Source organism: Meriones unguiculatus, chromosome 3, assembly GCF_030254825.1.
Source record: "Meriones unguiculatus strain TT.TT164.6M chromosome 3, Bangor_MerUng_6.1, whole genome shotgun sequence".
NCBI lineage: Eukaryota > Metazoa > Chordata > Mammalia > Rodentia > Muridae > Meriones > Meriones unguiculatus.
The window spans coordinates 27,983,915-28,009,348 of record NC_083351.1 but is presented as its reverse complement, the minus strand read 5'-3'; the positions used below and the strand labels follow the sequence as shown (position 1 = coordinate 28,009,348).

General features: G+C 54.0%; 2 protein-coding genes across 2 annotated transcripts; both read left to right on the top strand.

The window, feature by feature from the left end:
- Nucleotides 1–5,474: 5,474 nt before the first annotated feature.
- On the top strand, nucleotides 5,475–24,038 carry LOC132653010 (bone morphogenetic protein 8B). The gene is made up of 7 exons (XM_060379640.1): nucleotides 5,475–6,060; nucleotides 14,172–14,361; nucleotides 14,740–14,888; nucleotides 20,606–20,803; nucleotides 21,240–21,319; nucleotides 21,708–21,818; nucleotides 23,198–24,038. The coding sequence occupies exons 1-7, from the start codon at nucleotides 5,739–5,741 to the stop codon at nucleotides 23,345–23,347; spliced, it is 1,200 nt and encodes a 399-aa protein (XP_060235623.1). The 5' UTR covers nucleotides 5,475–5,738; the 3' UTR covers nucleotides 23,348–24,038.
- Nucleotides 15,912–17,646, top strand: LOC110549954 (succinyl-CoA:3-ketoacid coenzyme A transferase 2A, mitochondrial). The gene has a single exon (XM_021639470.2). The coding sequence runs from the start codon at nucleotides 16,046–16,048 to the stop codon at nucleotides 17,600–17,602; it is 1,557 nt and encodes a 518-aa protein (XP_021495145.2). The 5' UTR covers nucleotides 15,912–16,045; the 3' UTR covers nucleotides 17,603–17,646.
- Nucleotides 24,039–25,434: the final 1,396 nt, after the last annotated feature.

The following is a 25,434-nucleotide window of genomic DNA, read 5'->3' as shown; positions in this document are numbered from 1 at the left end:
CTCCTTCTTGTTTTTCAAGGCACTGAGGTACATCGTTAGGTTGTTTATTTAAGACCTCTGAAGGATTTGATTTGGCATTTGTTTGTTTGTTTGTTTGTTTGTTTGAGACAGAGTCTCTTTCCATAGCCCTGGCTGTCCTATACCAGCCTGGTCTTGAACTCATATAGATGTGTCCACTTCTGCCTCTCAAGTGCTAGGTTTAAAGGCATGCACCAGCACACATGCCTTTCAAAGGTTTTGTTTTTTTTATATGAACACTTAGCTATGAACTTTCCTCCTAGAAATGCGCATGGCCACTAAAAAGTGATCGACAGCCTTAGACACCAGAAAAACGCAAACTAAAACTGTTTTGAGAGACCACATCACCGCAGTGAGAAGGGCTATTATCATGAAATCTGACAGCTGTTGGAAGAGGAATCCTTATTCACTGCCGGTGGGAGTTTACTGCTGGTGGGAGTGCAAATTAATACATGGAAATCCGTTCAGAGGCTCTTCAAAAAAACTAGAATTAGCATAGGGCCCGGCTATACTACTCCTGTTCATGGCAAGAAAACAGAACCAACATAAAAGTCCATCAACAGATGAGTGATAATGAAAATGTGGTGTATACACAAAATGGAATGTTAAAATAGAATGTTAAAGCTAAAAAGAAAAATGAAACCTGTGGAAAAATAGATGGACCTGTAAGTTCAATAGGAAGGGAGTGACCCAAACTCAGAAAGGAAACAAACCCACCTCATGCTCTGCCTTCTATGCAGATCCCAGCCTATAATACACGAAAAGGTGTAAGTGTGGCTGTAGCCTAAAACTTAGAGAGGAGACAGGGAAAAGCTAATAGTCGGTGAGGAGGAAGGACAGAATGTGTAACAGGACACAAGAGTCATGAAAGGATATTAAGTTAATTTTTTTCTAGTCAACTCCATCACAGTTTTTTTGGTTTGCTTTGTTTTGTTTTCACGGTGGGGATTACAGATTCACCTTCCTGGATATTGAAATATCCAGACCCACCTTTGCATCCAAAAGAATCTAGTGCGTGCTGTTTCTCAGAGGCAGTGACTGGGAACACTGGGCTTTCTCTCTAATTCATTGACCATTAGTGAAATGGTATTTAGACAGACTGGTCACTGAATACTTTTGTTGCACCAATCCACTTAGAAAAAAAAGTGACTTTAAAAATTGTTTTGAGGGGAGGAGTTTTGTACTCTGGAATATTTCCCGTTTTCCTTCTTTTTAAAATTACATCAAACTGTCGGGTGGCGGGGGCACATGTCTTAGGCAGATCCCTGCGAGTTCATGGCCAGCCTGGTCTACACAGAGAATTCCAGGACTTGGCTGTCCTGGACTCACTGAGACCAGGCTGGCCTCAGCCTCAGAGAGCTCCGCCTGCCTCTGCCTCCCGGAGTGCTGGGCTTAAAGGTGTGTGCCCCCACGTCCAGTTGGTTTTTCTTTCTTTTTTTTTTTTTTAAAGCAAAAACAAAAATAAAAGAAAGAACAACAGGATGGTTCAAAAAGGGCAAAGGGCCTGCAACACAAGCCTGGTGGCCAAGCTTGAGCCCCAGTACCTGTGTGGTGAAGGAGAAAATCTGTTCCTGATAGTTCCCCTCTCACTATCACATGTGCACTGCGAGAGCACACAGACACACACACACAGACACAGACACACACACACACACACACACACACCAAATATAATAAAAATAAAAAATATATACTTCTGGCTATTAACCATTCACCCAAAACGAATAGCAAAGTTTTCCCCATTCTGTGGGGCACCTCTTTTGTTTATTGAGACAGTCTTACTCTTAGTCCAAGCTGGCCCAGTGCTGGCAACATAGACCTTAAAACTCCCTGCTTTAGCCTCTGGAGCAGTGGGACTGCAGGTGTGGGTCACCATGCTCAGCCTTCTTGCTCTTTTATTTACACGATGCGTCTTTTTTTCCCCTACCCACACTCAATCATAATCTGTGTCTTCATACTTATAGTGATCTTTTCTAGAAAGTTGAGCTCCTTACATTGTTAAGAACGACCTCAAACTCCTGATTCTCCTGCCTCCACTTCCCAAGAACCGAGATTACAGGCGTGTAATCTCAATGTTTTGTTCTTGTTTTCCTCCCGCCTCTTTCACTGAGGCATCTAGGAATCTCTGGCTTTTAGGTGGCATCCGTGGTGAAGCCCCAGGTAGACAGACAAAGTGCTTACGGATTTTTATTTAAATATTTTATCGCTGCTGAGAGTTGAGGCATGAGCCTTGCTGAATCATTATGTTTTGTTTGTTTGTTTGATTTTGGATATGTAAGCAACCCCCAGAAATGATCAACTGGATCTTCTCAGCATTTTGGGCCCTCAGTGGCCATCGAAAGAGTCACTGCAGAGCCTCTGCTCTGGGACAGCCCCTAGGATTCTGGGATAGGACTGAACAGGTCTTTCTCTGGGTTGTAAAATGCTGCTTCACCCGACCCCAGTGACACTCAAGCATTAAGGTCTACGTGCCCTTCAGCAGACACAGCAAATACGTTGGTGACCATGGATGCGCTCATGCTGGTAGAGGGAAATCAGGAGGGGTGTTGTTTTGATGTGTCCTAGATAGAAGTGACTAGACAGCCGCTCTCGGTCCATGAAGCCACACATCCTCAGGAACAGAATGTCACTTGGGGTGTTTGGGGAGGCACAAGTAGTCCCAGGAGTCATAGCAATGAGTATGAGACGGGGGTCAGGTAGAAGAGTGGAGAAGGTTGGCACTGGGGCCAGGTGGTAGATGCCAGATCAGTGAGCCCTGGGCACATGCGTGATCACACGGTGCCTGCCTGGCTCCCAGGATATGGTCCTCAGAAAAACAGCATCATGATCCAACCCATTTGGAATATGTCAGGTCAAAGATGAACAACTGTGGGCGCGATGACACATGGAAGCAGAAGCAGGTGTTTCCTGTGAGTTCCAGGTCAGCCAAGGCTACATAGTGAGATTCTGTATAACATACACACACATACGCACACACACACACACGCGCGTGTTTATTAATAAGAAACACTTAACAATACACACCAATAACAAAATAAAAAATAAACAGCATCCCTGCAGGTGAGACTTGGAGCTAGGTGCTGGATACATTTGGATTCTGTTTGCTATAGGGGAACTGGGATTTCAGACATCTGCAATCACATCCAGTATTACACAGGCTCTGGGGATCCAAACTCAGGTCCTCATGATTACACAGCAACTGCTTTACCCACTGATCCATCTCATGGGCACAGTCGGAAGAGGAAAAATGAGGCTAGGTGAGTCATGAGGGCTTGTGGATGAGGAGATCAGACAGGAGTTTTTGTAGTCACTCTGCATAGAAGACAGTCTTCATGAACCTGCCTGGGGACTCAGGAAGCATCCTAGGCAGGCTGGAATATTTGTGAGTTCCCTGGTGTCTGGCTTAAGTCATGTCAAATCTATCTTCAGCTAAACTCCCAGTATCCAGCTCTGTGTTGTGACTGAACTTGGCATTGGAAGTAATCCTGTGATGGTCTGATGGTCTGGGCTTGTCCTCAGGGCAGAAGCCCAGTTGAGTCAAGGATGAGCAGGAAGAGGAAGCAATCAACAAAGTGTTCTCTTGAAGTCTGGGGTGGGTGTTGAGGGAGGAAGAGAGTGCTGTTGATTCCCCATGTGCAAATGCAACAACAGAGAGATGCTCTGGCCTGCTACGGCGTTAGACTGACTTATGTATTTGATGATAATGTCCACTGCTGGCAAGGTGAAACAAACCCCCCATACTATTTGAGCAACAGACAAAAAATGTGTCAGAAACTTTAATAGGTGTGTGCTAATTTTGATCCAAAGATTCACCTGTGAAATGTATCCACGACATTTTAAAATACTTGTGGACAAGCATAGGGTATTTTTAAAAAAATATTTATTTATTATTTATACAATGTTCTGCCTGCACGTGCCTGCACACCAGAAGAGGGCACCAGATCTCACTGTAGATGGTTATGAGCCACCATGTAGTTGCTGAGATTTGAACTCAGAACCTTTGAAGAACAGCCAGTGCTTTTAACCTCTGAGCCATCTCTCCAGCCCAAGCACAGGGTATTTTATGAGACTGTTCATAATATTATATGTAATATAAAAACACAACTACGCTATTTAATATCATAGGCTTTGTTAAATAAATCATCGCAGTTTTATGGTGAAAAGGCACTATGAAGCCAGTTTGAAATATTTGAGAACTATCATGGCAAAATGTTGGAATATATCATTAAGTGAATACACATCATTAAGCGAATACACCAGCTATGATTATTTTTTTTGTGTGTGGTAACTAATATACAAGCCAGAGAGTGTAGCTCAACGCTTGAGCATTCACTCAGCGCATACAAAGCTCTGGATGCAATCCCCAGCCCTGCAACGACGACAAAGCACACACACACACACACACACACGCACATACATGCACGACTCTCCCTGCCTCCAGCATTGCTATCTAAGTCCATCCTTCTCACTCCACCCCACACTTGCAACCCACACGTCATTATCTTGGCTCCGTCTCACCTAGTCACTTTCAGTGGCCGCTTGACACCATCCGTTGACTTTATGGGCCTCTGAAGCAGTATGGAAAATGGCCTGTTGGTTTGGTTACAAGACGGTCTAGTGCGTGCTTGAGGCACAACTGGAAGATTACATTGAGAACTCGTTATTTAAAACTTTGAAGGGACCGCATCAAGATTTTTGGTGACCCTCATACATTTACTTGGGATTTTATTTTGAATCCACTCTGGAGAATCCATAATTGGTCAAAACCCTGTAGCCCTTCATGGCATTTCTCGTGGGAGCCTCTTCAAAAGCCACTCTTTGCCGGAAGCTCTCTGGTTCGACTGTTGGTGAGACTTGAGGTAAGGTGTTCAATCTCTGTGTGCCTCGGTTTCCCTCCTCCGGCATAGCCCAGATTCCGTTCGGGGCTGTAGCAGCAGCGGGGTCCTCAGGGCCGGGCGCACAGAGCGAGCGCACAGGGAGGCATTTGCAGGCAGCGCTCCCGGGACGGCGGGAAAGGCGCCAGGGAGGCGGGGAGTCACGAGGCCAGACCCTGATTGCTTCTGGCGACGGAATGTGTGCCCCATGCTCGAGGCACAGCTGGCACCCGCCCAGCCGGGATGGCCGGAACTCTGGGCTCGTGCGGAGACGCGTAACTGCGGGTCCTACCCCGGCTCCCGCACTCAGGATCCGGCCCGACGCGGAACGACCCGCCCCAAGGCGCAGGTATCTGCTGCAGAGACACGGACGCCTCCGCGCGGAGCCCGGGATGCGCCAGGGCAGCTGAACCCGGACCCGAAACACCTTAGACGGCCTCTGTCCGACCCCACCCCGATATCCACCTCGGGGCCACACCCGTTGCTCGCCCCTCACCCCCTCACCCCAGACACCCCGCAGCAGCAGCGGTTCGCACACCCGGCGAACCTGCGCCCGCGCTCGGACCCGCCCCCGAGCCCCCATTGGTCGGTCCAGGCAGAGGCGGGGCTGAGGAAGCGCTCCCGGGTCTTGCCCCAAAGGCGGGTCAGGCTCCGGACAGCAGGGGGTCGGCGCTGCGGGAGCCCGGGTTGCTCTGCGGGGACCCACAGGGGCGGCTACCGCCGGCCGAGAGCGGAGCGCGCGGTCTCCGCAGAGCTGCCCGCGACAGGTGCGAACTCGGGATCCCCCGCGCTGTCCCATCCTTGCCGTCGGGGCATCGCCAGATGCGCCTCCGCTGAGCGTGCGAGATGGACGCGCGTCCCGGGCTCCTCTGGCTGCTTGGCCTGGCTCTGTGCGCCCTGGGTGGCGGCCACCTCCCGCGTCCCCCGCACGTCTTTCCCCAGCGTCGCCTGGGAGTCCACGAGCGCCGCCACATGCAGCGCGAGATTCTGGCGGTACTCGGGCTGCCTAGGCGGCCCCGGTCCCGAGCGCCACCCGCCGCTGCCAGGCAGCCAGCGTCCGCGCCCCTCTTCATGCTGGACCTGTACCACGCCATGGAGGCTGGCAGCGGCCGGTCCCCTCAGCCTCACCTGGACCGAGCTGACCTGGTCGTGAGCTTCGTCAACATGGGTGAGTGGTGGGGAGGGACCCAGGGTAGTCTCAACCTCCACGTGGAGGGCGCATGGCCGCCTGTCCGGGGAGGCTGTCCTGGAGTGTGAGGGGCCTGGCACGGAGAGTCGCGGTGCGGTAGACCTGACCGCAGGGAAGTGAGGACTACAGGGGTCAGGACTGGAAGGTCTGAGGACTAGTTCAGACCCCCCCCCCCCCGGCATCCTCCTCCTTCCCCCCCCCCCCCGCCTTTGCCCACCATGACGCTCAGGAGTAGAAATCTGGTGATGCCCAGGTCCCCTAGGTGGCACCGGAAGACAGTCATTCTGGGGAGACGGATGAGTAAACAGAGGCTGTGATGCTGTCCTTGTGATAAAAGCAGCCCTGAAGAGAGGGACAAAGTTCAGTGTGGAAGCCTGTGGTCATATCATCAAAGTGACCAGAGCTGACCCTCGTGCCCTGACAGCGGGCTCCTTCTGTGCAGCAGGAAGTGGGTGGGTGGGGTGCACTGTCAGGAGGTGGAGTGGACACACTCAGACCATGACTGTAGCCTTGTGGGCCTGGCCCCAGAGGCTGGACCTTGGCCTGGCATGGAGAGTGTACAGGCCAGGGAATGACCCGGCAGCTGTGAGTCCGTTCTCCCAGAGCCTGGCTCCTCCTTTCTCCAGGTGTCTCTTGACCTCAGGACCACTTTTCCCTACTAGTCTTAAAGGCGTTTTTCCCCAAAGCCTTTATCTGTGGTTATGAGCATGTACTTTCAGTCAGGTCCTCACCTGCTTTGCTCCTGTCTGCCACAGACAAGCCTGGGGCTGGGCTGGGGCAGGGGACTAGGGAAAGGCAGCAGGGAAACAAAGGACCTTGCCATGGCCGCCAGCCCCTTGTACCCACTGTATTGCTCATCCACCCAGCAGCACGCGTTATTCCCCAGGCAAGGTCAGGAAGGCAGCGGCAGCCTGGAAACAGCCTGATAAGGCCCAGGCTGCCTGGCTCTGTGTCCGGTGCTCAGCTTTGTGAATTCCTTCCAGGGTAAGGAGGGCTTTCTAGGGTAGCAGCATAGGTAGCAGCAGTCTTACGGTGTCCTCATCCACTTCCTACCTGAAGGCAGGACAGGGGGACGACCACACCTCTGCTGCTGGTGGCTGAGGTGGGGGGAGGGGAGAGGGCAGTGAAGGACAGGCAGCCCCGAGAGCCCATAGCCAGGAGGGGTTGCAGCCTGTGGGATCTGGGTACTGCCTCCCTGCTTAAAGACCAGGCTTACACACTTGGGACAGACCATGTGTGGGACAGAGCCTGGCTTTCCAGGCTCAGGACAGGCTGACCTAGGGTGCAGGAATAGAAAACGTAAGGATAGAGTTGCCCAAGAATGTCCCCAGGGGCGCCTCTGATGAAAATGAGTCACCACCCAGCCCATGCCTTATGCCCCGCCCCCAGCTTTCTCTGGTGGGAACTGTTGCTGTGGGCAGAGCAGGGCCCAGTACGGCAATGCACCTTTAGCAAATCTGGCATCGTTTCGCTCTCTCCAAGCTGCACATTACTCCCTTCTGGGACTCCTGGTAGATAACTAGGGATGGCAATGGGCGAGCAGAGAGCCAATGAAAGTGAACCGATCCGATTCCTGTTGATCCCTAACCTGCTGTTCAGCTTTGTACATAAGACAAAATTCTCAAGTGAGCTGTTCACGGTGACTCTCGCTTGTCAATCCCAGTGCTCAGGAGGCTGAGACAGGAGGATTGCTACAGCTTCAGGGCAAGTCTGGGCATCAGAGTGAGACCCTGTGTCAAAGCCCACATACAAACACAGAAAGAGGGCACAAAGTAGACATTCCCACGTGTCTGTGTCTTGTGCATATTCAGAATCTAGAAATAGATTCTAAAAGCCGACCAAAAGCCGTGTGCCCTGTGCTTAGAATTTTCTTCCAGTCCAGAAGATCTCTGACCTTTCACATTCTTCCACTTGTTGGCTCCTAGCAACAGCATGTGAATTATTTGGGAATCCCTGCTTTATGGGGCTCAGGTTAAATGGCTAGCCCAGGCCCCCTGGGCTGTGTCTAAGGCCACAGCCATAGTTATAGATTCCAAAATTGTGTTTCCTACAAAGTCATGTTGCCCCCCCCCCCCATATTACCCGAGTGTCCCAGCAGGATCTGTGGAATGAAAAAGCAGGTCTTTGTTTGGTGTTTGGTGCAGACTCACTGTTGAGTGCCCTCTTTATTCTGACACACTGGCCAGAGTGATTTTTACCTGATGACTACCAGGCCCCGTGTGTTACACACATACCTCAGATGCCTCCTGTTGGCAAGCCGGGCTGAGCCGGCATGCCACCTGAAGCAGCAGCATCTCGGTGACATCAGTGGCTGTGACACTGTGGCGCAGATGTGACAGCAGACCCTGGAGTGCTCAGAGAAGGGAGATCCCTGAACTAAGCTGGTAGGGTCAGCACCAGACCCAACTCCTGTCCCTCCCGGATCTGCCCTTGGTCCCCGCTTGTCTCCACCCATGTGTCCTCGATCCTGTGGTCCTCTGTTTCTTGCCGGTGTCTGCCGTGATATATCAGAAAACCAAGATGCCCTCCAGCCCTGACCCTTGGCTCTGTCTCAGAGACACCTGCGTGCTCACGGCCCCGTCCCTGGGCTGGGTGGCCTCGGGCCCTCCTGCCCTTCCCAAGGGTGGAAGGAGGCAGGAAGGACCAGCCGTGCTGGTATCAGTGGACAGGCAGGTGCGCTGCTCTGGATGGGAGAGTGAGGCACAAGCAGCCATGACACGCAGAGTCCAGGCAGGACAGCAGTGTGGCCATCTGCACTGCCCTGGCCCCTTTCCCAGCCCAGGAGCTTCTGTTCCCGAGGCCTCACATGGCCCAGGGCAGGGGCAGCAATGGACTATGGTGGCCGGATCTGAGGGCATGAGACCGTGTGGGCATTAGAGACCCAGCTAAAGCTGCTCTGCCCCCACCAGCCTTGTGACCAGCTAGACTTGCTCACCACTGACCTCAGGGTCCCTTCCTTTGACTCTTTGCCAGAGAATTCCTTCATTTCTTCACTCATTCATTCATTCACTCATCTATTCCTCCCATAAGTAATCACGCAGTACCTACTATGTGCCATGAGGCCTGGCTCCTGGTTCCAGTTGTGGGGGAAGTCACACTGCCTGTGTCCTTTCAGAGATGACATTCCAGTGGAAGGGACAGAGAACACATACATGAAGGTGGTGGTCACGGATGATAGACACCTCTCCCCACCCCCATTTGGAAGCAAGAGGACCTGAGAAGGGCGGGGTCAAGGGTCTTCTGACTCACACTGAGAGAATTCCTACCCAGATGCCATGCCTACTCTCCCTGTGATCTGACCTATCCTGGCCCCCCTCTCTGAGCCTCAGTTTCCCCCTCTGTGAAATGGAGATGCTCGTCTTAAGGGGCTGCAGGGCTGAGTGAGATGATAATTGTGCTGGCCTTGTGCCCAGACCTCCACTGGCAAGCACCACCGCAGGAGAGTGAGGCTCAGAGAAGGCTGGGGTCCTCCCGGGGCCACACAGCAGCCTGCATCCGGTGCCTCTGTCCTCCGTGCAGCTGCCTTCATCTTCAGCCTGGGGCCTGGCCTGTCCCTAGATGCACTAAGAGCTACCATAAATGAGAATATATGTTATCAGCCGAGGAGGATCCTGTTCATAAGTGTCCCTGGATTCACAGAACTTCCACGTGCTCGTTATATATAAAATTAAAACCATCCAAAATCAGGGGCTCCTACAGGAATCCCGACTTTACCAGCCGGTATCCCCAGGGCTCTTTGATTCCTGTTGGCAAAAATTCATTTGGGCTGTTTTATTTAAAAATACACTACTATTGATTATGTGTGCACATGAGGTGTGCTTTGACGTTCGTATGCATGTGGGTGGGCATCTATGTGCACACAGGTGCATGTGTGTGGTGCGGGAGGGAGTGAAGCTGACCACTTTATTTACCGCAGAGTACACCACGGCTACTCGTCTAGGTAGACAGCTCGCCTTGCAGAGCACATATCTGCTACCCAAGTGCGGGGATTACAGGCAGCCACCTTGCCTGCTGAGCTTTTCACATTGGTTCTGGGGTTTGAGTTTCCGTCTCACGAATTCACGGCAAGCCCTTTACCACTGAGCCTTTGTTTCTGGCCTAAAGGCGTGTGCCTACAGACCCAGCAACTTGGAAGCTAAAGTAGAGGCATGTGTAGTTTAAGGCTTGCCTGAAAACGTTACTGAGACCTTGAGTTCAAATTCTAGCAACCCACCCCCCAAATCAGCTTTAACATCACCCCCTCTCTCCTGGGGCCTTGCCCTTCCTGGGTGCATGGTTCTACCTTTGAACTATACTCATGACCACCTCCAGTTTTGGGAAGTCTTCATAGCTCTCAGCCTGACTTCATCCCTGAGAGACAAGCTCCTCCCCAGATTGAATGGTACTCCCCAATTCTTAGGCTGCTTGGCCTTTTCTGTCTGTCAGATTTGGGGCCACAGTCAGCTCACATCTTTCCTGGCCTTAGACAAACTGAACAATGCAGAAACAAGCCAAATTAGATTCTCTGTGGCCCTCACCCCATCATGTGCCACAGTCGCTGTGTGCAGGTGGGCACACTGGGCAGACTGGCAGAGGGGAGGGAGGGAGCCCAGCAGGAGTCAGGGAGCACAGAGAGCAGCATCAGGCGGCTGTCCCCATCTGTGCAGAGCCAGCAGTGAGCACATCTGTGGGCGCCTCCTGACATCCCCGGTTCTGTGGGACGCAGCCAGAGGACGGTGGCTTCAGCAGGCCGTCTAGGGTCCTCGTGGAGAGAATGCTGGGTCACCTCCTCCCCATATACCACCTGTGGAGCTCCAGGGCCGCTCAGTTCCACGGCGGAGTCTGAAAGTCAGTGTCACCCTACCCTGAGCCCACATGTGACCTCAGCAGAACCTTTGGGCCTCAGTTTCCCTGCCTCTGAACCCCAACCCTGAAGACCTTCCCATTTCCTACTCAAACTGTGCCCACCCTTTCCTACTGACTGGGATTCCTTTAGGGATGAGTCATGGGGTGGAGAAGCACACTCAGGCCACCTTCTCACGGAAGCCTCCTTCCCTCCCCTCAGGCAAGAGGGGATGTGTCATTATGGACCACCTTCTTGAGTTTCTTCTGGAGCAATCGCACCCTTGCTCACATCTCCTGGGAATTATTTTTTACCTCAGCAGTCTTGATGTGGTGGCCTGTGCGGGTGTTCCCTTTTAATTTGGGGCCTGGAGCCAGCTGAGGACTGGACCGGTAATTATGTGTGCAGGCCGTTTATGAAAACGGCCTGTGAAAAAAGTCAGTGCAGAGACTCAGTGCTGAAAATATCGCAGGAGTGAGCCTGGGCCTCACCACAGCACCAGGGCTCCTGGTGGGAGAAATTCCTTTGGGTGCAGGATGCACAGGCCACCAACCCAAGGGCCCACCCTCCTCTGAGGTCCTGCAGGAGACCAGGGTGGGCCCATCAGGCTTTGCTGCCAGCAGCACAGGGCAGTCAGGCCCAGTCCCTCTTCCTCAGGGCCTGGGGAGCCTGTCTCCACCCTCCATCAGGAAAGGAAGCAAATCTCCCAGCAAGTGCAGACATCACAGTATCTAATGGGGACCCTCTGTGACATGGTGCACAGACCAGCAACAGCAACCACAACCCCAAACCTGGGAGTTGTGAGTGATGGACACTGAGCCAGTGTCCTGGGAAGGGCCCAAGCTCACCCTCTGTCCCCACAACACAGCGGCTTGATGAACAGGCTGCTGCAGGCCATCCATCCACCGGACATGTTCAACCACTGCCCTAAAGAGCTCAAGGTCTAGGGGGGCAGCTAAGCCATGGGAAGGGGACAGACCCAGGGCCTGGTCACCTTCCACCACTGAGGGAAGTCAGGGCAGGAACCTGGAGCCAGGAACTGAAGTAGAGACCAGACAGCAAAGCTGCTTACCGGCTTACTTAGCCTACTTTCTTATACAACTCAGAACTACTTGCCCAGGGGTAGCACTGCCCACAGTGGGCTGGTCCTCCCACGCCGAGCATTAGTCAAGACATTACCCCACAGGCCTTGCCTCCAGGCTGGTCTTATGGAGGCTTTCTAAGTAACTCTAGCTCTCGTCAAAGTGACATAAAACTAGCCAGCACAGGTACCCGTGGAACCGAGTACAGCTTTCTCTGTGCCCAGGGCATTGCCTTTTGGGTGGCTTCTCATGGTTTGGTCCAGCATGTCTGGGATTCTTGCACAGAATCCCCAGAAGCCGCTACGCAGCGTGGCTGCCAGTACTACAAGTCTATCCTGCTGACAGTTACCTGCCCGATTTTACCTGTTACTTTCTCAAAGGCTGTCCTGAGCATCATGTGGGAAGCATCCAACCCTCTCTTCTCTCCATCATTCTTGAACCTGTGGCCACTTCTATTTTCCTAACACCACCTACAAAGAAAAGACATTCCCTAGATGGCTAGATGGCTTTTTTTTTTTTTTTTATGGAGTGTGGGGAGGAGATGGTGCTGGGATTCAACCCTATACCTCACATATTTACAAGATTTTTTTTATCACCACATTTTTTTTAAATTTTCATTTATTTATTTATTTATTTATTTTGAGATAGGGTCTCACTATCTAGCCTCTGCTGTCCTGGAACTCACTGTGTAGGCCAGCCTGGCTTTGAACTCACAGAGCTCTCTGTCTGCCACTGCCTGAGCACTGGGATCAAAGGCATGCAGCACCGTGCCAGGCTTTCTCCCTTGTATGTTAAACCCCATTAGTGCTAAACTTAACTGCCTTGTTCACTGTGGTGCCCCACCTGTGCAGAAATGAGCAGAGAACTACATCTGTCAGAGAAAGACACCGGAAAACTTGCTCTGATTGTAAAACTTAAAAGACACCCTGAGGTGCTATGGGACTCTCTCCTTTCCATCTTCCAGCCTTCCACCTGTCCCTACAAAGGCAAATCTGCCCCCTAGCCCTCTCCAGCCCTATGCCAGTCATTGCTGGCTTAGGTCCTTACAGAAAGACAGAAAGTTGTCTCCCCTGGATCTCTGAGAGTTCAAGGCCAGCCTGGTCTACAGTAGAGTGATTTTCAGGATAGCTAGGGCTACAAAGAGAAACCCTGTCTTGGGAAAAAAAAAAAAACAAAACAATAGTGAAAGGAGGCTCCTTAAACATTCTTCCTTGGGCATTTCTGCACAGCGGGGTAAGTGCAGGATTTGTTCTTCAGATTTGGCCTCTGCCCTGACAGCTGTGCCCATTCTGGAGCTCATGTCAGCTGCCATGCCCATGCTTTCCTCTCCTCACCTTCTTGGAGTTTTATAGTTGGACTCGCAGACTCTTGGCCTCCCCACTGGTCAGAGCACAGCATTGTGCTCACCGCAGGCTTAGTTCACAGCTGCACCCCACAATAAGCGTCTGAGGGTAGCATTCCAATGTACACCATCTCTCCTCTGCTGAGAGTACTGTTGTCTGCTGCTAAGACACCCTCCCATCCTCCAAAGCCTGTTTAGAGCTCACCTCTTCCAAGAAGCCTATTTAGAACCCAAAACCCAGTGGGACAGACCTCTCCAGAACATGATAGCCTGTCCAGGGCCCTGTGACCCTAGTTTGCGTTTTAGTCCTTTCTACTCCAATTCTGCCCCGTTTCCTCCTGTCCCCTATAGGAAATGTGGGGCCTATGTCCCCTTCTTGCTGGTACTGGGTGGCCCTCCCTTCCCTAAGGTCCTTCTACTGCTGACCGTTCCTCTTCCAGAACACTGAGGGAAATTCAGGCACAGCCCTAACAGCCCAGCTCGGCTGTTAGATCAAGGGCAGGCTCTGGGAGTCCTCTGTTCCCCTGAAATTTAGCCAGTCATATCCCTGTCCACAGGGTTTTCCCCTGGAACTGTGGTGATTTTCTGCCTTGGGACCAGTGACCACCTGGTGCTTGGCCTGAGCTCTGAGAGGAGGCGCTGTGCTTCATCTGTGGGTCCAGGGGGCCTGCTGAGCACTTGCTGAGTCTTCCCACTCCCACGCCTTTTGGGGCCTGGTGTGCACCCAGGGAGACCAAGCCTGTATGTACAGCAGGCCTGGCCCCACCCGGGCTATCTGGGGTCCTACTCAGAGAACAAGCCATCCTGGCCTCTGGTGATGACCCACCCCCACGTTGTCTTGCAGTGGAGCGTGACCGTACCTTAGGCTACCAGGAGCCACACTGGAAGGAATTCCATTTTGACCTAAGCCAGATCCCTGCCGGGGAGACTGTCACGGCTGCTGAGTTCCGGATATATAAAGAGCCCAGCCCCCACCCGCTCAACACAACCCTCCACGTCAGCATGTTCGAGGTGGTCCAGGAGCACTCCAACAGGTACCTTTCCTCTGCCCAGATGGCCACCCCACCTCATGCTCTAGGCTCTGGCCAGGGTCCTGCCCAGAGGGTGCATTTCCAAGAAAGGAGATGGGAGCCTCCAGGGAGAAGAGCCTCAGACATGAGAAAAGGGCTTGGCCTGGAACTCCCTGTCCTGCTACGAGGCTGTGGCCCTCAATAGGACCCTGAGCTAGTGCCCTCATCAGCACACGGACACAGCAAAATGTCGGGGGTTGGTTATCAGTGAAATGTGGTACCCAAGGAGGCCAGCCCAGAGCAAGCGAGGAGGAGGCTCTGAAAGTGGTCCCCAGGCAGGCACAGGATACAGGCAGCTGTGCTGACCTCGACCCTTGGTTAATTGTTCTTTCATGTCCACAGGGAGTCTGACTTGTTCTTTTTGGATCTTCAGACGCTCCGATCTGGGGACGAGGGCTGGCTGGTGCTGGACATCACGGCAGCCAGTGACCGCTGGTTGCTGAACCATAACAAGGACCTGGGACTCCGCCTCTACGTGGAAACCGAGGAAGGTGAGGCCCCAGGACTCAGCGGGGAGCAGCCCTGGGGTTCTTGGGAGATGGTTCCAGGAGAGGCTGCCGGGCTAGTCCACAGGGCCCGCACACTGGGCCATGCTCGGCTTTTCTCTCTTATTTAATCGTTTATTTACTTATTTTATATGTATGGGATGTTGCCTGCTTGGATTTACGTGTGCACCACATGCGTGTCTGGTGCCATGAATCCCCTGAAGTGGAATTACAGACAGTTGTGAACTGACAAGTGTGGGTGCTAGGAATTGAACCGGGGTCGTCTAGGAGAACATTTAGTGCTCTTAACTGCCAAGCCATTTCTCCAGCCCCATCTTGGCCCTTCTTGAGGTGTCAGTGGTAAGGTCCTGGACAAGGGGAGGCCTTCCTGTCCCTCAGCCGACCTCCTGAGAGCCAGCTCTGGGATCCCCTCCAGGAAAAAAGGCCCTTCTCTCTGGGCAGCAGGCCTCCACTTTTGTGCTGTAACCAGGAAGAAGGGGCGAGGGGTCTGCACCCCAGGTTCCGGCGCAGCTCTGCAGCATTGGGAGTCAGTTAAAGCCTCAGTTTCCCCTGCTCAGAGGTTTGCCCTGACTGCTCCACTCAGGGGTTGCCTGGGACACTTCCTCTGCGATGGGCGGTGAGGACAGAAAGGACAGCAGGGCAGGAGAATGGCCTCTCTGGGGTTCAGCAAAGGGCTGGGGGATAACTCGGAAGGAGAGGGGCAGAGAGGAGGCAGGGGTCAGTCTGAGTTAGAGAAAACTGGCAAGGCGCTTGGAGAGTTTAGAGCAGTTTAACGGCAGGGGTGACAGGTGGGTCTGTGGCTTTAAAAGACTGGGCTAACTTCAGCCCCTCAAGGTGGGGGCTCTTAAACTCGCCCCCCACCCCCAGGGTGAGATCTCCTAGTCGCAGCGGCCCAGCACTCACTGCCTGCCAGCTGTCAGCAGCATTAACCAAGCGTTTGAAGTGTCTGCACAAGGCTCTTGAGAGACGGGCCAGGGATGGCCGAGGGTGACCTCAGCAGAGTGAGACCCGCGGCGGCCTCTGGCCGGGTCCTCCCTGCTCTGTGACGCAGCCAGCGCAGAGGTAGCGTGGGCCGCGCTCCCAGGGTGCGCCCGGCCTTTCCCTCTCCGTCCCAGACCTGGTAGCCTCGCGGCCCGTGGACGATGGCGCTGAGGCATCTGGCGTGGGCGCTCCCACGCGGGGTCTCTGCCTGCCGACCGCGGCTCGCACTGCCCCACCGCCTCGCCCGCTGCTTCGCTAGCAACCGCTGCGGGCGCGTCTACTTCTACAAGGACCCCGTGGAGGCGCTGGAGGGCATCAATGACGAGGCGACCGTCATGCTCGGGGGCTTCGGGCTCTGCGGCATCCCCGAGAACCTGATCGCCGCGCTGAGGACGAAGGGCGTCAAGGACCTGAAGATCGTCAGCAGCAACGTGGGCGTGGAGGACTTCGGCCTGGGCATCCTGCTGGCCTCCAATCAGGTCAAGCGCGTGGTGTGCTCGTACCTGGGGGAGAACTCGCTCTGCGAGAAGTTGTACCTGAACGGCGAGCTGGACCTGGAGATGACGCCTCAGGGCACGCTGGCCGAGCGCATCCGCGCGGGGGGCGCGGGCTTGCCCGCCTTCTACACGCCCACGGGCTACGGCACGCTGGTGCAGGAAGGGGGCGCCCCGATCCGGTACTCGCCCGACGGCCACCTGGTCACCCTGAGCCAGCCGCGGGAGGTGCGCGAGTTCAAGGGCCGCCACTACCTGCTGGAGCACGCCATCCGCGCCGACTTCGCCCTGGTCAAGGGCTGGAAGGCCGACCGCTCGGGCAACGTGATCTTCCGGGGCAGCGCGCGCAACTTCAACGTGCCCATGTGCAAGGCCGCGGACGTCTCCGTGGTGGAGGTGGAGGAGATCGTGGACGTGGGCTCCTTCCACCCGGAGGACATCCACATCCCCAACATCTACGTGGACCGCGTGATCCAGGGCCCCAAGTACGAGAAGCGCATCGAACGCCTGACCACGCGCGACAGCCAGGACGCGCCCGGGCTCAAGCAGGACAGCCCCAGGACGCGCATCATCAAGCGCGCGGCTCTCGAGTTCGAGGACGGCATGTACGCCAACCTGGGCATCGGCATCCCCGTCCTGGCCAGCAACTACATCAGTCCCAAGATGACGGTCTACCTGCAGAGCGAAAACGGCATCCTGGGCCTGGGCCCCTTCCCCATGAAGAACGAAGTGGACGCCGACATCATCAACGCGGGCAAGCAGACGGTGACGGTGATTCCCGGGGGCTGCTTCTTCTCCAGCGACGACTCCTTCGCCATGATCCGCGGGGGACACATCCAGCTCACCATGCTCGGCGCCATGCAGGTCTCCCAGTACGGAGACCTGGCTAACTGGATGGTGCCTGGCAAGAAGGTGAAGGGCATGGGCGGGGCCATGGACTTGGTGTCCGGCGACAAGACCAAAGTGGTGGTCACGATGGAACACTGCACCAAGAACAAGGAGCCCAAAATCCTGGCTAAATGCACCATGCCCCTGACCGGCAAACGCTGCGTGGACCTCATCATCACCGAGAAGGCCGTGTTTAAAGTGGACCGGAAGAAGGGGCTGACGCTGGTGGAGATGTGGGAGGGCTCCTCGATGGAGGAGATCAAGGCCACGACAGCCTGCTCCTTCAACGTGTGCCCCAACCTCAAGCCCATGCAGCAGATCCAAACTGACGCTTGAGGAGCCCTGGCCCCTCCCACCCGGGCTGGACATCCTGAGCAGAGCTTGACCCCTGGGCCACTGGCTCCTTGGGCTTCCGGCTGATAGATGCTATCTCAAGAGCCGAGTGATTTTCATTAAAAACCCTAAGCCGAGCCTGTGCCTGACTGAAGCCCTCCACTGAAACCACAGCGGACACTGGCCCCCTCTCCCGCTTTCTGTGACCTCCGCATACGAGGTGTCCTGGCAGGTCTCAGCACCAGGGCTGCCCTCATAGCTCAATCATGAAATGTAGAGAAAGCCCTGAGGGCAGGAAGACGTCCCCCGGAGCTGACCTGGTGCCCCTTTACGGCTGCCCCGAAATGCAGGACTGAGGGCTGTGGACAGGGGGAACACTCCACTTTGACCCTCTGGGTTCTCCGGGGCTCCAGTTTCCGTTCCTAATTTCGTTCTCCCAAATCCCCCTGCACCCCACTTCTTCCTGGTAGCTGCTCTGGTGTGCCTGGAAGGCAGGCAGGCGCGTCCTGCAGGCGGAGACTGGGAAAAGGGTTGGTGCTGGTCCTCCTCCTGGAAGACCCACTGTGCCCAAACAGTCCCAGTGCGTGTTGGGAGAGGCCTGGGCTTCGCGCAGGCGGGGTCTAGAATCTCATCAGTGGCGGGCATGGGTTCCTATCCAGTAAGACGCAGTGTCCACCAAAGCCCACACCACGCTGACATTCTGTTCCGGAAGGACAGCTGGCCTCCCTCCCTCACCCAAGTGTGGCAGCTCTGGGGTCTGCCATTCTGAATCTGTGTCTCACAACTAAAGTGTAAGACGTTATGGAGATGCGTGCGTGTGTGTGCATGCGTGTGTGCACCCGAGAAACACGTCCACCCAATCTTTTCTACTCAGAGCTGGGCAGCCTGGTACCCCTACTAGTTAGGGTCCAGTCTAACGATGGGGGACAAGGAGCAGAGCTGGTGGGGAAGGTGTATGCCAGCCTGGGCAAGGAGAGCTCCTCCCGGGCCCTTAGATACAGAACTCCAGAACCGGCAGCCTCAGTCCCCACGGGCTTCTCCTCACTCAGGCCTCCACCTCGTGCTGGGCAGGGTAGAATCCCGCTCTACAGCCGTGTGGTCCAGGCTTTGAGCAGCTGATGCTCTCTCGGGGTCTTAGTTTGTGAGACTGTAAAGTGGGAACCTTGGCTTAGCTGCACCCATGGGCTCTCAGTCCAGCTCACTTGGCCTCGAGAGCCCCCAGAGGTCCCCAGCACCCACACAGCCTGGCTCTGAGGAGGTCAGCCAGGGGCTGCTCTGGGTGTGCCCAGCAGGGCCTGGAGGACCAGTTACAGAGAAGGAAAACAAAAGCGGCTGAGCCTAGAGTGCTGACCCTCAGCAGCCGGGGCTCTGAGACTTCACCGTAAATAGCATGGACTTGTCCCTTGTGTCATTTGTAGGGGTCTGTCGTGGTGGCTTTCCTCGCCCTTCCTGCTCACAGCTGCTCTGTCCTCCCAGCGTGGAGCTCTGGGGCCCTCTCCCCCCATCTTTCCCTCTCTGCCTGAGGCTCTGCTCCTCACACCTGCTTCCATTTCACTCTGTGCTTCCTGCCTGACGCATCTGAGTCTCTTCCTGGGGTGCACCTGCAGCCCCAACCCTCGCCCCACAGCTCTCAACCATGGTCCTGGGATGGAGTCTCACTGGGCTACCCAGATTTGTTGGTGGTATGTGACATCATAGGTCAAAGGTTAGATTGATCTGAGTTTTTTTATCTTTCTTTTTTCATTTCCTTCCTTCCTTTCTTCCTCCTTCCTTTGTGGCTGGTGGACACTGGTGTGGAGCCCAGCTGCTTGAAGGGCTGGCCTTTGAGTGGACTGTCCACCACAGGACAGTGGCCCTGACCTCTGTGTACTGAAGAGCCTGGTAGAGTGCAAGTGGAGTAAACAGACCCGAGTGTGCATGAACATAGGAATGTCTTCTTTCGTTACGGTTTTGTGTTGGGGATTGTACCTAAGGCTTCACGCTTACTGGGGAAGTGCTCTTCTACCGAGCTGTGGCCTCAGCCCTCTGGTTCTTTTCCATTTCCTTCAGCACTGGTGGCGGAACCAGGGCACTGAGCGTACAGCACCCCTTCCCCTAAGCCACGTTAGTGTTGGAGTTTGTATACGCACGTGCACGCACGTTTGTGTGCGTTGGTGCTTGGGACGAGTCAGCGAACAAGGGCGCCTCATCTGTGTGCTGGGTTACACAAATGGGCCACCCGCCTGCTTCACATACCATGAGGATGGACAGGGGCCACTGGCAGGGCTGCCCGAGCAGAGCCAGAGCTGGCAGGGGAGGCCTTGCTCTTCTGGGCTGACTGCTGGGAGGCCTCTGGAGTCCTCAGTGGATCTGGGGTGGAAGCCCCCTTCATAGGTTCCACTCTTCCTGGGGACAAGACCAGCCTTGTCTGGTCTGTCTCCCAGAACCCCTCCTTTCTTGGAAGCTCTTGGCTGGCCTGGTGAACACACACTTGGCACTGAATGAGCCTGATGTGAACTGAACCCTTAACTCTGTGACTGTTCTGACCTCTGTCCCTGTCCAGCCTGTGGCCTTGGTTTGGGCATCAGAGGGGCAGTGAATGCCCTCACCTTGGATGAGCAAGCTTGCAGAGGCTGCCATGAGCTGGTGTGTCATGAACCACACCTTCTAGTCCCCAGAAAGTGCAGCTTGATAGGACTTGGGTGTTGGGTCACTGGACCAAGGGAGCCCCAGACCTGAGCATCCCCATCGGTGGGCTCTGGTCATCTCTTGAGTGATTCTGTCTTGGGTTACAGTGAGGACTGAGTGAGGAAGAAGTTAATGGGCAAATCCCTTGACGTGTGTCAAATGGTTCCCAGGTCTGTCAGGTTATCACCAGCAAGGATGTTGTGGCTCCTGAGGTCCCTGTCCCTGCCACCTCAGATCTGCTGGCCAGAGTGCTATGGTTGGTTCCACATGAGGAAACTGAGGTTCATAGTTGCCAGGCCACCACCCCCAACTCAGTCTCTCTCTTCCTCTGTCTCCTAGGGCACAGCTTGGATCCTGGCCTGGCTGGTCTGCTAGGACAGCAAGCACCACGCTCCAGACAGCCTTTCATGGTTGGTTTCTTCAGGGCGAGCCTGAGCCCTGTGCGGGCCCCTCGGACAGTGAGGCCACTGAAGAGGAAGAGACAGCTAAATAAAATCAACCAGCTGTCACACCCCAACAAACTCCCAGGGATCTTTGGTGAGGGTGGAGCTGAGCGTCGTCAGAGGCCTCTTTACAAAGCGGTGACTTTCCAGTGGAGCTGATGGGAGTCCCTTGACCTTTGGGGTGTGTCTGGCAGGGAGGGTGGGTTGCAGTCTGCAGAGGAAAGCAGACGCTGGGTGTGCTAGGGTCCTGCTGGGGTGTTTGCTGGAAAGTCCGGAGGCCCCGAGGCAGCAAGGTGAGAGATCATGCCAAACATGGCCATACTCTGGTGATGAGGAGCCACTGAGCACTGCTGAGCTGGGTTATGGCATGAGCAGGGATCCGGAAGTGGAACTTGTGATTCCAATGGTTTAGTTTCCTGTTATCCTTCATTGTAAATGTTCCTGTCACGTCACCCCCACACCGGGAGCACCCATGGCAACTCTGAAGAGCGGGACCCCTGAATAGACTGTGTACCCTCCTTTCCCTGCAGATGATGGCCACGGCTCCCATGGCAGAGAGGTTTGCAGCAGGCATGAGCTCTACGTCAGCTTCCGGGAACTCGGCTGGCTGGTAATTTCTGCCTCTCTTCTGAATGCCACCTGTAGAGTCTGCTGTGTCTCCAGGGTGGAGGTGGAGCTACTGGGCCTTTATTTATATATAATAGCCAAGAAAATAGAGGCAGCCTGAGCCCTCTACCCACTAAACTGTCAGCACTACAACAGGGAAACTGAGGCTGGGCAGGCAGGGCTTCTGGCTCTTCCTGCTGCAGGAGACATGGGCAGCTGTGGAGGAGACAGCAGAGGAGGGTGAGGTGTGAAGGTCACAGCTGGGGTCCAGCCTGGCTTGCTGAGGGTCACTGAAAGGGTGAGGGCACAGAGCCTCGGGTCATCCAGTGACAGGAGCTGTGCCCATGGTCTGGGAAGGACCCACTGATGTAACTCCCCTTTTCCCACCACAGAACTCCGTCATTGCCCCCCAGGGCTACTCAGCCTATTACTGCGAGGGGGAGTGCATCTACCCACTGAACTCCTGCATGAATTCCACCAACCATGCCACCATGCAGGCCCTGGTAAGTGTCACAGTAGTTTTCCTTGGACCTGAGAGACTGGAAAGGCATGAGGGTGCAAGGAAGAATGACACAAGAGAACTCTCTCTGCAGGCTCAGCCTTGACATTTGGTTTCTGCCCCTCAGTAAATGTTGGTGCTCACATGGGTGTCATAACGGAGCATGCATGCAGTGCATACCCACAGGTGGGAGCCTGTGGGCTTAAGGGGGGCTCAGACTAACACAATACGGCTCTGTAGTCAGGCTGAGGCTGCACACAACCGATGGAGTGCCCACTGGGGCCTGCACGACCCAACATGTGCCCTGTGTATCCTGGTAGATCTGGCCGCCCTGATGCTGGCTGGGTGACCCAGGAAGTCTCAGCTCTTTGGGCCTTGTCTCCTCTGGATGTCTGTATTTGTAGAATCTGGTGCTGAAACTTCCTTCTAAAACATTTTAGAATCCTAGCACCCAGTGACCCTTGGCCTTGTGTTTACCTATTAGGCAGTTGTGTCAAATGATGCTCTAGAACAGTGGTTCTCAACCTGTGGGTTACAATTCTTTTAGGGATTACATTATCAGATACCCTGCATACAAGATATTTACATTATGACTCATAGCAGTAGCAAAATTACAGTCATGAAATATCAGTGGAATAATTTTATGGCTGGGGTCACAACATGTGGAACTGTATTAAAGGATCGCAGCATTAGAAGGTTGAGAACCACTGTTCTAGAGTGGGTATTATGAGTTAACAAGAGCCATTATGAAGGCATCCTTTGAAAATGGGCACTGGTGTTTGCTGGATGCCTGGATGTCCTGGGAAACATTCAACCTGATGGCAGAAAGTGGATGCTTTAAAGATGGGTAGAAAGACTGACACCTGTTTCAAGCTCAGTGACACAGCTAAACAGACATGGGGACCCCATGCAGCCTGCTTATCAGTTGCAAAGAGCCTTGCTTTTGAAGTTGCCTGTTGAGCCACATCAAGGGGGCGGGGTGGCAGAGTTCTTGAATTTATTCATTTGTTCCATGAACATTTCTAGCTTAGTCTGAAAGAGAGACTTTGTAGCTCACACCTAGAGCACAGAGCAGTGTGGGGCACTGTGGCCCCAAAGGGTGCTCCATCTCCATGGTGCCCAGTGCAGGGGACCAGCAAGTTTACCTGAGTCTCCACAGAAGTGGCTGAGGACTTGAGGATGGGAGTGCCAAAGCCCCTCCAAGCCTGGAGCCTGTGCTGTCCTGAGGGCAGTGGGCAGGGCAAACATGCAAGGAAGGTCCTGTCCTAGCTGGGGGTGGAGAATGACCTTGGGTTGGTCAAAGGGGCTAAGACCTTCTGGAAGGGCAGTGGGTGGGAACGGAGAGCAGGAGGCTCACGTCCCTGCCTGCATCCCCTCCACTAGGTACACCTGATGAAGCCAGAGGTCGTCCCCAAGGTGTGCTGTGTGCCCACGGAGCTGAGTGCCATCTCACTGCTCTACTATGACAGAAACAACAATGTCATCCTGCGCAGGGAACGCAATATGGTGGTCCAGGCCTGTGGCTGCCACTGAGTCAGGTCCCTCTCCCGAGGCAGGAAACCAACAGACCCTATCAGGGCCAAGGCAGAATGTAGGGTTTTCAACTCCTAGCTACGTTCTGCCCTCTTTCAAAGGCTTGGCTCTCTCCTGGCCCCTCTGTTCCCTTCCTCTGCCAAGAGCGGGAAGATGGGCCTGGTTACAATACTAGTAACCTGAGTCCCCACGCAGCTGCCCTCTCCCAGGAGCATCTATTGAATGCCCTTTGAGATTGGCGCAGAAGTCCAATTTACCAAGCTAGACATGATGACCGGCCCACCCTGCCTTGCATCTGGAGCTCTTCAGGGTCCATCAGAAGGCTTAGGTGTGTGCAGACACAATTAACCCTCCACTACTCTATAGCCTGTGTCTTGGAGGTGCAAAACAAGATTTCTGGGTAAGAGTTTAAAAAAACATGAAAAAGCCAGGTGTAGTAATGCACACTTTTAATCTCAGCTCTTGGGAGGCTACAGTAGGATTACCATGAGTTCAAGGCCAGCCTGGGATATATATCAAGATCTTCCTTCCAAAAACAACAACAAAGAAACCAACCAAACAAGACCCTGGTGTATTTATGGATCTGTCACTAAACCACCTGCCACAGACAGGCGCAGGATGGCAGCTGATAAAAATTTGTTGTGGATTTGACATCTGGACTCAGCCATTGTCATTAAAGGAAACGGCAGCATTTTCCTGACCCATAGTCCCAATTTCTGCCTTGGTGCAGCCATCACAGGTGGGCACATAGGCAAACAGCCAAAAAACAAACAAACAAACAAACAAACAGCCCAAAGCTGTGTCCTGTCTTGGTGCTAGAGGAAAGGTAGCATGGACAGGGTGACCCCAAAACAGAAGCAGTGTCCAGGAAAGAGGCATTGCCCTTCAGATACTCCGGGGAAGCATAGCTATGCTAGGCATTGTTGCCCAGGTTGCAGAGCTATGCTTGCCTCCTGCCTGGCAGAGGACCAGTGTCCTAGGTCTTCTCATTAGAGGGCCATGACAGCGCCTCCTATCGAGAACTTCAGCCTCAGCTATCCTGCCAAGCTACCTGAAACCCCCAGTATGAGGCTGAGGCCAGTAGGCCTCTCAAGACTGCTTCCACTGGCAATAGGTACCCCCCCCACACCTACGATGCACCAATCGGATAATCTCTGGCAGAGGTTTGGTTTATCAGTGCAGGGTTTGTGACACCTAATCCCGACTGTCAGCTTCATACCTGGGACCCTTCAATGGGGAATTGCCTCCATCAGAATGGCACATGGGCACACCTGTGGGGCATTTCCTTGATGGAGGAAAGTTCAAGCCAATGCGGCCAGTACCATCCCTGAGCAGGTGTATAAGAAAGCGGCATTCCTCCACGGTTTCTGCTTCCGTTCTTGCCCTGACTTCCCTCGATGGTGAACTCTGAAGCTGAATAAGCAAAGCTGTTCCTCAAGTTGCTTCTGGTCATGGGGTCTTATCACAGAAACAGAAAGCAAACCAGAACAGGTTCTTGTCTGTCTCGCTGTGGACACCCAGGTAAAGAACTAGAGGAAGGAGCGGACACCCAGAACCTCCAAACCTTGTTGAGTGTCCACAACTGCATCCTGGCCTCAACTCTTCAGGCTATCAGTGAAAAAGGTCACTGTCACAGGAGTTGATCATCTCTTAGCTTCTGCTAAGCTCTTTATGCACAGCCTCTCCTGGTTCTTAAACCGTAAGTACTGTTCCCTTACTTCAACTGCCTGTCCTAAGACTGGTTCCTCATGTCAAGGCTGACCTCTGTATATAATGAACATAGCAGGGTCAATCTGTCTGGGCCAATCTAGAGGTTCCTGTGCAAGTATGTTCTAGGTAAATATTTAATTGAGTGGGGCAAGGCAGAAGGTAGGTGGGCCTCACTGAATCATCTTAGAGCCTTGAGAGGAAAAATACTGAGGCCAGGGAGGAATTCTGCCTTGGGCCACCCAAAGCTTGAAGCTTTGGCATCAGTTTTCTCCAGCCTGCTGCCCGCTGCGAAGACATGACAGTACACACACACACACAAACACACACACACTGAGAACAGACAAAATATACAGTCAGTCACCAATCACTTGCTTCTA